Source organism: Mirounga leonina, unplaced genomic scaffold, assembly GCF_011800145.1.
Source record: "Mirounga leonina isolate KUSES-001 unplaced genomic scaffold, KU_Mleo_1.0 Mir_53, whole genome shotgun sequence".
In the NCBI taxonomy this organism is placed as follows: domain Eukaryota; kingdom Metazoa; phylum Chordata; class Mammalia; order Carnivora; family Phocidae; genus Mirounga; species Mirounga leonina.
In genome coordinates, this window is record NW_023270807.1 from 72,255,225 (window position 1) to 72,269,144 (window position 13,920).

The 13,920-nt window shown below is 44.9% G+C and overlaps 1 protein-coding gene across 2 annotated transcripts in view; it reads left to right on the plus strand.

Moving 5' to 3' along the window:
• Positions 1 to 558: 558 nt before the first annotated feature.
• Positions 559 to 13,920, plus strand: part of SLC35F1 (solute carrier family 35 member F1) — a 385,178-nt gene continuing 371,816 nt past the window's right edge. For both annotated transcript variants that reach the window (XM_034990390.1, XM_034990391.1), the window contains exon 1: positions 559 to 951. In XM_034990390.1, the coding sequence (XP_034846281.1) occupies positions 779 to 951 (173 nt within the window). In that variant the 5' untranslated portion in view covers positions 559 to 778. The remainder of the gene's footprint in view (positions 952 to 13,920) is intronic.

Here is a 13,920-nt window from a genome sequence, read left to right on the forward strand (position 1 = left end):
TGCTAAGGTTCCGCGGTGTCGCGGCAGGAGCGGGGAGTCCCCTCCAACTAAAGAGGAACGGTCTACCCCCAGCCTCACGAAAACAATAAGCAAAACAGAACAAAACAAAACAACCATCGCAACCCCGAGCCAGGTAGGGCCTCCGGTGGACCGGGAGAGAGGGTCGGGGCAACGAGGCGCCTCGGGAGCGCCCTCTGGCGAACACGGAGCGCGCGTGTCCCCGCCCTGGCCCCCCTGCGCCGCCGCGGCGCCCCCGCCTGGCTCTCCGGGTTCACTCTCGGTCTCTCACTCCGTGAGACACAGACGGCAGCTTTCCGAGCGAGCGGGGGACAGGCTGAGGCGGCGCCAGCACAACTGCGCCGCTCGCCCGAGAAGACCTGGGCGCCGGGAGAGAAGGCAAAGCCCGGAGCCCCATCCCCTCTCTCCGTGGGGGTCTACCGAGCCGACGGGCAGCTCGGCGGCCGTGCGCGACCCCCTTCCCGGCCACTTCGCGGGGTGTGCCAGGACTTGGGGACGCGGCTCGGGGAGAGCCGGGGCGGGAGACGGCGGCGGCGGAGAGAGGGGGCGCGCACCGGGACGGCAGAGGAGTGAGTGGCGGGCTGGGCGGCGGCGGCGGCCGTAGCCGCGGGTACCTCCCCGCCTCGCCGCTTCGCAGGCAGCACCGCCTCCCCGGGCCGCGGCCGCCCGGCCGGGTCCTCTGCGCGTTCCCGGGCCCCGAGCCGGCGCACGATGCGCCCGGCTGCGTTCTGATCGCCGCCGCGCCGCCGCCTCCGCCGCGATGATCCCCCCCGAGCCGCCGCAGCAGCAGCTGCAGCCACCACCGCCGGCCCCGCCGAACCATGTGGTGACCACCATCGAGAACCTGCCGGCCGAGGGCAGCGGTGGCGGCGGCAGCCTGTCCGCGTCCTCCCGGGCTGGCGTACGCCAGAGGATCCGCAAAGTGCTGAACAGGTGAGCGGCGGCGGGGGCGCGGGGCGAGGGCTGCGGGAGCCGGGCCCCGGGTCTTTCCCGGACCCCGGCGGCCCGGAGGCCCCTTGGGACGGAGGCGCGGCCGAGGGAGACTGAGGACACCCGGCGACGACGCGCCCCGCGCCTGCGGGGAGGCCGTGGCAGCTTTGTCCCAGAGCGGGGAGCCCTGGGGGCGCCCGGGCTGCTGGCTGGTCCGAGGCGGGAGTTCGGGGAGAGGCGGGGTTTGCTGCCCGGCTGTTGTGTGTCGGCACTCGCGTGTTGCCTCACTCCCCTTACCCATTCGGACCCCAGCTTTGCGCCCCGGGGACAGGGGGGACCCGAGGGTGGCCCAGGCGGAGGCGGGAAGACGCGGAGCTGCGGCGATGGCGAGGAAGTCGGCGGCCTCGCACTGTCGCCTGCCCCGGCCCGCTGCCTCCCAACCTCCACGCCAGGGGATGGAGTCGTGGCGACAGCCCGAGCGGGCAGGCGGGGGACCCACTTCTGTCTGACGCCCCAGTTGCCGCTCAGACTCCTGCAAGCTGGGACCAGGGAACGGGAGGCTGGAGGCCTGGGGATCAGACCCAGGCGAAGTGCAAAAATGTTGTGAGGAGGGTGTGAGCAGGAGGGGCCCGGTTATTCCAAAGCGGGCTAAACCAGGGGAGGCGAGCGCAGAGCGCAGATCGGCGGCGCCTCCAGTGCTGGAATCTGCGCAGTGAATGGATCGAGGACGAGGCGTTTTAGGTTGAGAACCCGTGTTGATGTGAACATGGGTCCCCTGGTGCCCCTGACTCAACTGTTTTGTGGAAGGGACTTTTTCTACTTAAGTAACTTGAAATGGTTGAAGAGCTGACACTTACAAAAATCAGAGAATTGGTTTTGTGTGTTTTTATTTGAGTGCGTGTGTGCTTTTTTGATGCATCTGTGTGGGTAACTCTTAAGGTGCCTCTGTTCATACAGGTTTCTGTGTGGCACTGTTTTGGGTGGCCGAGACTCCGCATAGAGCTATGGGGAATTCAAACAGAGCTCTATGGGGCTTAAAGCTGTAGTGGGAGCACAAAATATGTACAGAAATAGCTTGGAAGATGGAGTATGGTTTAATTCAGGTATAACAAATCCCAAACCATTCGAGTCCCTTGCGAAGACTTAACGTGTTTATTAGCTTACTTGTGGGTACTTCAGTATGTTTCTATTTATTAGCAAACAAGAAGAAATTCACGCTGAGTGAGACATGAGTTGGTAATAGAAAGTCAAGCCTCTGCTTTCCTTCGAGTTGTAGCTTAGGACAACACCTTCCAAAAGATTACATATAAAAGACAGTGACCAGAATGAATCAAGAAGATGTTGGCTTAGTACATATTAGAGAGGTTTCCTATTGTTCATGAACACCTGTGGGTTTTTGAATTGTAAATATCTTGGCATTGGATGTTTAAATTTTTAAGCAGAGTATGTTAAATATTAATATCCCTCATCAAACTGGAAAAAAGCCTGGTGCAATCGTTCATTTATCTTTGCTTGATTACAAGTTATTATTGATTCTCTGCAGGTTATTTCTTGATACTTAATGAATCTTAGAGTTTGGAATAAAAAGATCACTGAGGAGACTTGGTTGTTATCATTTCTCCGCCAGTAACTAGCCACATGGCTTGGGGCAGATCTGCACATCTCCCTGGGACTCGGTTTGTGCATTTGTAAAATGTGTCTTATAATACTTGCCTTACCGCTCTTGTCATGAGATAATACTAAAGAAAACACTTGGGCGAATATAAAGTTCTACATGAACTCATTTCTTCAGCGGATTTTTGTTGTCTGAGGTGGGTCTGTGGGAGCATCATAAGCAAATGAAGTTGTAGTACATCATGAGTAGAACTTTGTGTTTTACTAAGCCTTCAATGATCTGTGTGACCTGAGTTGTACTATTCCTAATTTATAGAGGAAGAACTTAGACTGAAGATTGGGTCAATGACATGTCATCTCAGGCCCATCTGTGAATGGGAACCTACCTAGGGTTATAGCCTTTACACTTCAACTAAAACATTTAATTGTCTTTCCAAATTCTTCAGAATTTCCAATATAATATTTTGTATTGAGTTAATGGTCTTTCCTTATTCTTAAAGGGACAAGAAGAAAATATTTCTTTTGAGAAGGAGCATCTTTGGTATGGAGACTTAAAAAAATCAGATGAAATATAAAAATCTGGATGGAATAATTGCATTAGCATGTTGATGAGCTTGGCTTCTGCACCGTGATTATGTGAACAGGAGGGCATTGGTAGCGGCTGTTGAGTGGCTGGACTCTACAGCAACAATGCGGGAGGAAAGTGAAATTTGAGAGATCTTGTGTCAGCACTTAGGTGTGGCTCCCCTCTAATTTGAATCCTCCAAGTAGGCAGATCAGTCAGTAATGGCTATCAGGCTGGCCCACTGGGGCCAAATCAGAAGCATCTTTGCTTATTTTCTCAAAGCTTAAAATCATTTTCCCCCTTCTTTTTCTTCTTCTTTACTCTTTCTTTTTCCTTACTACTTCTGTATCCTTCACCTGCATTCCTCTATCAACTTACTATCCTCTGAGTTTCGATTGCTTTTTTTTCATCTGCTTCTGGCATGCAGCAACTTAGTTGTTAGCAGAAAGTGAGGTTGCAAATCTGGAAGTTTAGAGCCAATATAAAAAAATATCCATCCAATTTTTGGCATGCAGATTTATGGTTGGCAGCATTCTATTGCTGTGAGCTGGCCAGTAGTCTCTTCAGTGACAGAATGGGACATTGCACCAGTGTTAGTTAGCTCTTAGCATCCATTGGGCCAAAGGGGCAGTGCTGACAGACTGAGGATGGTGCAGTGAGATGGGGAGTGTAGACTGTGAGCCATGTGAGGCCCGTGATTTCCCTGCCACTGGTGAAAGTCTATAACAATAGCTACCTGCCAACCCAGAGGAAGAAATGCAAACACATATGCTATGTATATCTACCCAGGGATAGGTAAAAAGAAAAGTACTGATTAATAATTAATTAAAGTTACTTGCTCTCAAGAAGCATAGAATGAAAATGTAGTGTTACCTTAATGAAATCTGCCTGACATTATCCTGCCTCATTTTACTTTCCTCAGTATAGCTCCTCATCCTTTCCCCTTTCTTTATAGGCTTGTAGAGTTGGAGTGCTGCATTTTGTACATGACAGTTGGGGCATCTCACTGATTACTCACTTTCTGTAAAGTAGTGAGATTAGAATCTAATGGTATCCAAGATTTTGGTGAAAGAGGAGGTGCTAGGTAATTTTTGAAACCAGTTAAGGGGATGTGTCACATTATTCTCCCTGTGGCATTCAAATTTGTTTTGGCAGTGGGATGCAAGAAATCCAAGATGATTCTAATGCTGAGATAATTACTTCTTTAATTCCCAAAGATATAGAATAATGTATTGGTTCAAGCATGGAAAAAAATATAGCAAACTCTTCCTCATTTATTTCTTAGCGTGGAGTAGTATTTATCACCCTGTCACAGGCAAGCAGGATATGACAAAAAAAGAAAACACTTCAAGGGCAATGGTTGATGACCCTTTCACAAAAACTGCTGAATACTGGTAGATTTCTTAGAAAGATAGAGGAGTAGATACTGGTCTGTATAGTATCCGAAGATTTGCTCCTCTAAAATGATTACTTAATGAAATGTTTGTGAAAAACAAGTAATAGCTTGTTTTGTGTTTTGCGGTTTTATTTATCTTTTCCGAGTTGAATATTATTTTCAGATCTTAACAGAAATAACTGTGAATTTCTAGTTTTGACCCATTTTTCTTCCCAACAAGAGATTCATTGGGTTGCCTCAAGTTATAAAGGGGTTTCTGCCTTTTTGAGGCTTATAGTGGGGATATTTAATCGTTAGAAAGGATCCACTAGTGTGACGCTGGGTCATCCATTCATTTGATTTGGAACTGATTTCCAACTTACATTTTGATTCATTTTATTAATTTTAAAATTTCTGAAAAGTTTTTGAGTTGAAAACCAAGAAACATTAAGGAGGATACATGAGAGCATTGGTAGCAAGCCTAAATAAATCAATGTCCACGTGGGAAGTTACTGTATAAGATAAGACAATATGTGTATATAGCATTTATGAGTCATTAAATAAAGTGGACTGAACATGGTGAACTAACAGAATGGCTGCCAAGGAAGAGGATTATGCTTGAACCAAGTATTAGGTACAGTTGATGAAGACATATAATTTAGATGATCCTTTTTTATCAAGTCAGAAGGCTCTTTTGAAAAATTGATAGTGATACTCTTCCTCAGGCTGCTTCTTCTAACAGATGTCAAAATGAAAGGGAAGACCAACTAGTAATGGGGAACTGATGATACACAGTATTCCAAATTGAACAGGGTGGTGTGATTAAAAACAGACATTTCCAAGATCAGTAGTAAACAAAGGGTGTTGAAGGATGCATTTATTTTTAACTGAAGGACAAAATTATGAAAATAAAAGATCATCCTGTATACTTATTTTTTATACAGAGGGCTTGGAGAAATGAACATTTATATTAAAGGGATATTTGGTTTACTTGGGATAGAGATACTATATTTCCAAGTAGTTAATGTGTAAGAAAATGGATGCATCTTTGTGTAATTTTCCTTTGAGCTTTCACCATCTCAAGATCCTTCAGAGTCCAGGGGCACCTGGGTGGCTCAGTCGTTAAGCGCCTGCCTTCGGCTCAGGTCATGATCCCAGGGTCCTGGGATCGAGTCCCGCATTGGGCTCCCTACTCGGCGGGAAGCCTGCTTCTCCCTCTCCCACTCCCCCTGCTTGTGTTCCCTCTCTCGCTGTGTCTCTCTCTGTCAAATAAATAAAATCTTTTTTAAAAAAAAAAAAGATCCTTCAGAGTCCAGGGCCATCATAATAGAAGTCTATTTTTACTGTACACTGCTGTAGATGTAGATGATAGAGGAAATTGAGTTGGCTGCCCATATAGTTCTAAAGTTACCTAATGCAAGAGCTGATTTGTTATTTAATTGCCATACCTCATAAAAGTAGAATGCAGAATGTGAAAATAGCACCACCAGGTTTTAGTTTAGCTTTCTCATTCATTTGAGTTCAGGCCAATGAGCATTCACTGTACATTTTTCAAACACATTAATTCTTGATTATGTTTCTAAAAAGAGTATGCCTAGGAAGTTAAACTCCAATAGCCACATGGAAAAATACCTCACAAATATTTGGTGTATTTCTTGACTGTGGCGTGATCATATACAAGTATATATTCATTTATTCTTGTTTTTTTTTTTTTTAAGATTTTATTTATTTTTTGACAGAGAGTGAGAGACAGTGAGAGAGGGAACACAAGCAGGGGGAGTGGGAGAGGGAGAAGCAGGCTCCCCGCTGAGCAGAGAGCCCGATGCGGGGCTCGATCCCAGGACCCTGGGATCATGACCCGAGCTGAAGGCAGACATTTAATGACTGAGTCACCCAGGCGCCCCACATTTACTCTTGTTTTTAATGACCAAACCACATGACATAAAATTTACCATCTTAAGCATATAGTACAGTAGTGTTATTTGTATGCACATTGTCATGCAACAGATGTCTAGAATTTTATCATCTTGCAAAACTGAAACCGAATCCATTAAACAACTCCCCTTTTTCCCTTCCACACTGACCCTGGCAACCACCATTCTGCTTTTTGTTTCTAAGAGTTTGACTCTTCTGGATACCTCATATGAATGGAATCATGTAGTATTTGTCATTTTATGACTGGATTAATTCACTTAGCATAATGTTCTCAAGGCTCATCCACGTTGTACCATCTGAGAGGATTTCCCAACTTTTTAAGGCTGAATAATATTCCACTGTATGTATATACCACATTTTCTTTATCCATTTATCTGTTGATGGACATTTAGCTTGCTTCCATTCCTTGACAATTGTGAATAAAGCTGTAATGAACATGAATGTGAAAATACGTCTTCAAGATCCTATTTTCAATTTTTTGGGATATGTACCCAGAAGTGGGATTGCTGGATCATATGGTGATTCTACTTTTATTTTTTTGGAGGTTTTCATAGCAGTGGCAGCATTTTACATTCTCACTCACAGCGTATAAGAGTTCCAGTTTCTCCACATCCTTGCCAGCACTTTTACTTTGTGTGTGTGTGTGTGTGTGTGTGTGTTTATAGCAGCCATCCTAAGGGGTATGAAGTGACATCTCATTGTGGTTTTGATTTGCGTTTCCCTAATGATTAGTGATATTGAGCAGCTTTTCATAAGCTTTTTGGCCATTCGTATGTCTTTGGAGAAATGTCTATTTAAGACCTTTGCTCATTTTTAAATTGGATTGTTTGGGGTTTTTTAGTTGTTGAGTTGTAGGAGTTCTTTATATATTCTGGATATTAACCCCTTATTAGATATATGGTTTACAAATATTTTCTTCCATTCCATCGGTTGCTTTTATACCCGGTTGATGGTTTCTACATTTATTTGTTCTTAATCACTTACTGCGTGCTGAGCCCTCACATGACAAAACATTATTCTTGGCCTGAAGGACCTCAAAATCTAACTGGGTAACATGTTAGCACATGTTCTGTTACTGAGAGTGAATCATTATAATCTGTAACCTTAATTTTTATGAATAATGTCTAATTGTATGCCTCCCAATGTCTAGATTAACTAGAGTCATATAAATGAGGTGTTCAGTATGCAATCCATATTAAACTTCTCATTCTATCATTTTGACCTTATATAGGGACTATTTGAATTCACAGTAGCCAAGAAGATATTTCATAAGAAATGCCAAAGAAAACAGTAAAAATAAATATGTCTTAGAAAGTGTTTTCTTAGAAAAATGTCATGCCTCAGTCAGTGGCAATGAATGTAATTTGTTTAAGAATACTATTATTAAAAATTTTTCAATATTTTCTATTGGACTTAAATTCCAAACTTTGAAGAAAAATTTTTTAAAGATTTTATTATTTATTTATTTATTTGAGAGAGAGAGCGCAGAGAGAGAGAGGGAGTGAGCGTGTGCACACGAGTCGGGGGGAGGAGCAGAGGGAGAGGGGCCGGGGAGAAGAATGAAGGAGTTGGAGCTGGACTTCTTGACCTCTGGTTGTCCCTGAGCAGTCCTTAGTCCCTGGGGACGGCTGGGGTGAGGTGTGTAGGGACCTAGCTGACTGAGTCCCCACCTGGGGGAGCAACTACAGCCCAGCCAGGCAGAAAACCCTGACCCTGTAGGCCCATGTCAGAGCAGGCTCTGGGGGAAAGGCTGTTTCTCAGCCCCCCATTCAGGACCAGCCCTGTGGGGCCAAGCCTGGCTGGGGGGGATCATCACCTTGGGGGTTGAGTCTGGGCTCTGATTCCCCAGAGACATGAAGGGGCAGCAGTAAAGGGTGTAAAAAAAAAGAGGGGGAGAGGCTCCCCCCAGGGCCCATCCCAGGGCTCCATTCCAGGGCCCTGGGATCATGACCTGAGCTGGAGGTAGATGCTTAACTGCTTAACTGGCTGAGCCACTGAAGTGCCCCTGTCTGAAGAAAATTTATGTATGTGACTCTGTGATGGTTAAAAAAATACCTTAAATACCATTTTGCAAGTTCTGATATTATGTACCACCAATTCTTGCCATTTTAAAAATTAATTGGGGAAATCTGCTACAACTGAATAAACAAAGGATTTTAAAAACCAAATCAATCTAATTATGGGCTGTAATTCCTAATCATTCCTGACTTTGAGATAGCAAAAGTACTGATCCATTGTACAAGACAAATACTTTATTGGTTTCTCATTCATTCATTGAATATTTATTTAGTTCTTCCTCATATGTTGGGCACTGCAGGATCATAGTAGTGAACCAGACAGGTGTGGGCTGAAGAGGACTCTTGGGTGCCATTGGTAGAGTTTCTAACTGTTATTACCCTTTCAATATAATTTATCAAGGGGACAATTTAAGTAAAGTAGAAATAATGGTAACATACATCACGTCTCAAAAATGATTAGATTTTCAAGTTGATCTAACAGAGGTATACAAAAAGCCCCATAATTTAGCTGTTTCACCTGTAGGCAAACTATTCAAAAGGAAGACTGAACCCATAATAGAATTACTTGAAGTGTACACAGAGTCCAGAGGTAGATCTTTCTTGATGAATACAATACAATTTGTTTCACCTAGGACTTTAAAAAAAAAAAAAAGGAGGACTAGCCATTAATGTTCATCTACCTTCAGAATGTTAGGAGAAAAAGGAGAATAGATTTGAATCCCATCCTGCCATTGCCGGGTGAGCCTATCAAAGGTCAATGCCATGTAAATCAAGAAAACAGAGTTTCCTAAAAACAAGCAAACAAACAGAAAAAGAAAATAGAGTTTCCTGACAATATGAACATTCTGACAAGTGCATATACAGCTTCAAGGGACCTTGAACACATGGTCATGTGTTGTAGGTAAGAAAGATTTAAAATAGGACAATAGCATGAGGATGAGTTGGTGGAAGGACTGCATGCTTTATTATATAATTTGATACAACCTAATGAGAGTGTTTGAATTAAAATTAGCATTTAGACAGTGGATCAACTTCTTAAATTTTACATTATAAAGTATACATTTTATATTATAAAATTTATATCACATGTTATTCTTATAATAACAAAAATGATAATATTATCATCCTTTTATGGATAGAGAAACTAGTATTTGTGATCATACAGCTTAGTGCTTTTATAAGACTACAGAGGATGGAGAGCCCACACTAGATGGGAGACAGGGCAGGAAGGTTCAGGGATGGCATTTTCCCTTGACATTGAGAGATAATATCTTAGCGAGGACTGCTGTAACAAGATACCATAGACTAGGTGGTTTAAACAACAGACATTTATTTCTCACAGTTCTGGAGACTGGGAAGTCTGAGATCAGTGTGCCCTCAGAGTGAGTGTCTGGTGGGGGCCTTCTTGACTTGCAGTCAGCCATCTTCTCATATCTTCAATTTATAGAGCAAGAGAGCGATCTCTCTCCTGTCTCTTCTTACAAGGGTACTAATTCCATCATGGGGACTCCCTCTTTGTGAACTCATCAAAATCTAACTACCTTCTGAAGGTCCCACCTCCAAATACTGTCACATTGGGAATTTGGGCTTCAACTCATGAACTTTTGGGAACAGAAGTTTTCAATCCATGGCAGATGGATTGGGGTAGGGAAGGAACATGTGTAAGAAGGGGGGGGTAGTAGAAAGGATGAAGCCAAATATGGGGTAAGAGGTAGTAAGTAAGAGGAGGAAGTGTCCAGTTTGACAATATTATGTGGAGGTAAAAAAGGCAGTAGAGTGGAGTAAGATTAGAATTGTAGGATGGAGTCAGACAATGGGCACCCCTAGGTGCTCCGATAAGGAGTTAGACTTCACTCTGTGGGTTATTACTATTGCAGGTTATTGAGTAGAGAAAGGACATGATCAGAGATGTGCCTATACATGATATTCTGAACACAGTCTTTAGGACAGAAGGAGAGGAGAGGGACCGGGGTATGGGGGACAAGTTAGGGACTACCATATCCATTTAGGGGAGTGGAGAAAGGAGTCTAAATGGGATGGGGGCAGGGAGAGGGAAGTGCTGTGATTTGGACAGAATCCAGACAGATAGCTGGGAGGACAGCAGCTAGCCAATCCGAGTGTGGTGCCAGGACCTGTGCTGATTCGGAAACTGTGCAACCAGAATGTGACATGAACAGAAATCGAGAATAAGCATTTAGAAATATCTACAGATATCTGGCAGAACTTTTATGTCTTTCCTTCTAATATTAAAAGTGGGGTCATGTATTTTGGTAAGTTTTTGGTTTTTGCCATTTCATTTTTCTAGTAGCTGGTTTTTAAAATTGTATTTCACAAAAGTATTGCCTGCAATGAATTGAAAGAAACAGCTGATAGCTTACAGTAGATAGTTCGAGAGGCATGCACTGGTCCCAGCCCAATATCCAAGAGGGAGCAACAGCGAGTCTGGATTCAACAGTGAGCCTGGAAGTGCATCTAATCACAGAGTAGGGGTTCCTCATAGTAGTAGCATTAGGCTGGTGCTAGTCATGGCCTTGAAAATATCCCAGCTGGTGCTGTGTGGGCAGTAGGTTGGGTCTGATGATAGCTACAGTAATATCAAGGACTCAACCCAACAGCCTGGGTTGAGACTCTCACCTTAAACACTAGGCAAGGTAACTTTTAGAAGTGAGAAGTGGTACCGCACAGCATCCCAGTTCTGTGGAATGGGTTATAGGTGGAGATGCTACCTTTCAGGGGATCACGAAGTGAAAGAGAGCACATTCTAGGTCTGCGTGAGAGAAAGGAGGGTCAAGATTACATGGCAGCTGACATGAGTGGCAGGGCCACTGGTATGGCTTCACTTCAAGCTCTGAGCAGCACAGACTAGGAGCTGTTCAGCCGTTCAACAGATAATTACTGTGCCAGGTAAGAGGCTGCATCTGGATCTTAGGGATACCACAGGGAGCAAGACATAAAGGACCTTCACTGTCATGGTGACGGCATTGGAGTTGGGGCAGGCAATGAACAAATACTAAGAAAGATATCCAATTGTGCTATATACTACCCAGAGAAAGTGGGGTGAGGCAACAGAGAGGCAATGGGTGGTGCTTTAACTTGAGGGGTCAAAAGAGACCTCTCTCTCTCTGGTGACATTGAAGCTAAGATTGAAATGGCCAGAAGGAACTAGCTACTTGAAGGTCACTCCAGGCAGAGATGCTAAGATGAGACAAGCAGGCACAATGTACTTAAAGAGTGGGAGACTGCAGTGCAAGATGAAAGTGAGCAGAGGAGGGGAAGAGCTCATAGGGGATGGAGGCATACGATCTTTTAGGGTCTCAGAGGCCAGGAGATGAGCTTGGGTTTTATTCTTAGTGGGATGGGGAGCAACTGGAAGGTATTCAGCAAAGGAATAATCTGGTTAATGTTTTGAAAAGACCATTATAGCTGCTTTTGGAGAATGGATTGCAGGAGAGGTAAGTGGTTACTGGAGGAAAGAGATGTTGGAGGCTTGGACCGGAGGGTCCCAGTGGTGGTAGAGAGGAACAATCATGTTTTGGAGTGATCTGTATTTGGAGATGGAGTCCATGGGACTAGGTGAGTGATTTGATGAGGCCACTGAGGGCAAAGAATATAGCAAATTCCAGTTTGGGGGACTTGAGAAATCGGGTGAGTGAAGGTGCCATTGTCTAAGATGGGAAAGACAGGGAGAGTAACATATTTGTGGGGAGAAAGTCAGGAATTTACTTCTGGCACGTTCAGTTAGAAATGTCTAGTGGAGATGTTCCGGGACAGCTGGAGTCTAGGATTCTGGGGAGAACTCAGGGGCTGGGGATTTGCATTTGGGAGTCACAGGGGTGGTCCTGGATGAGATCATCTGGAGAGACAAAGTGTAGATAGAGGACAAGAGGGTTCCCATGGTCAACCTGGGCAGCGCATCCACCTGTGAATCAGAGGAGGAGGACCCAGCTAAGGAACTGGAGAAGGAGGGGTCTGAAGTAGGAGAGAAAACAGGAGAGTGTGGTGTTCAGAAGCCTAGGGGAAGGAAGGAGGGAGGAAACAAGTGATACACTGTGCTGAAGTCATCAAGGGAAGGACAGAAAAATGGGCAGTGGCTCAGCAATGTGGGAACCTTGGGGGCCATGAAAGGCACAGGTTCAGAGTGGTGGTGCATGGAAGCCTGGATGGAATAACTGGGGAGGGAAAGTAAGGGGGGACTTCAAAACATAACTTTTGAGAAGTTTTGCCCTAATGAGGGGCAAAGGGAGAGCCTCTTAATAGAGGAGATAACAAAAGTCTGTTTGCTGACGGGATGATAGAGCTTTAAGGGGGAAATTGCATACGTGGGAAGGAAATGGGATAACGGAAGGGGGGAAAGCCTTGAGAAGGCTAGATGGTGGGATCCAAAGGAGGGGGGAAGAGTTGGCCTTGGAGAGGGGTCAGAACACTCTCCATGATACTAGAGGGGAGGCACAGCCTGAGGGCATAAATGAAGGTGATTTGGTAGATATGGTGATGGGAATAAAGGTCCATTCCTGGCTGGCAGCTTCTCTTTCTCTGAGAGCTCTGAGGCAAGGATATCAATGAGAATGAAGGAGCTAGATGCTGGGGAGGGGTGTAGGACATTAGTGCAGAGGGGTGTAGGACATTAATGCAGAGGGAAGTGGGTAGCAGTCATTTTGGAGAGTCAGAAAGGAAATATACAAAAGAAGTATAGTAGGATTGAGGGACAGTGCTGTGTGTTTATTTGACATTTGTGGTGGGGATGAGGTGGGGGGTGTAATGGGCAGAAAGAAGTCTGCCCTGGATAAGGTTAACTCGGAAACAGATCTGGGCCCAAGTGACATGGCAAGCAAGAACCATCTGTGAATTCAGCTATGAAGAAGTCAGGATATTAGTACGGGGCATATTTGGGGGAACTCCGTAGGATTTAGGTCCTGATTCCATTTGGAAATAGGGTGTGAGAGACAGGAGAGAGAATTAAAAGGCACTCAGAAATTTTGTGTCTGGGCCGTTGGCGTGATGGTGTCCCCTTCAGAATGTGATTGATATGTTCTGTCTCAGGCAACTGACTTAAGTTTTGGGCCTCATTTTTCTCATTTGTAAACTAATTAAAATAATCCTAGCCTTTCATTTCCCATTGCGTTTTGGGGATTTTTGAATGAAATAACGTCTGGGTATGGGTGTGGAAAGCCGCCAAGTACCATGCAGATGTTATCCTCGTCACAAACCTCAAAGGAGAGCAGGGTCTTCAGGCCCGTGATAGATGCTGACTGGTGCCCTTGGCGTGCGGAGGACTTGGGCGCAGCCAGAGCGCTGGCCGGCTGGTTTTCCTGCTGAGCCTTGTCAGTCAGAATCTGAAGGGGAAGCCACCCATCTGTGAACAAAGCACACGTCTTTACTTCAGTGTATTCCATTTGTTGAAAGCTAGATATAATTAATTTTTTTTTTTTTTTTTTTTTGGTTTTGTTTTAAGAAAGCCTCTTCTT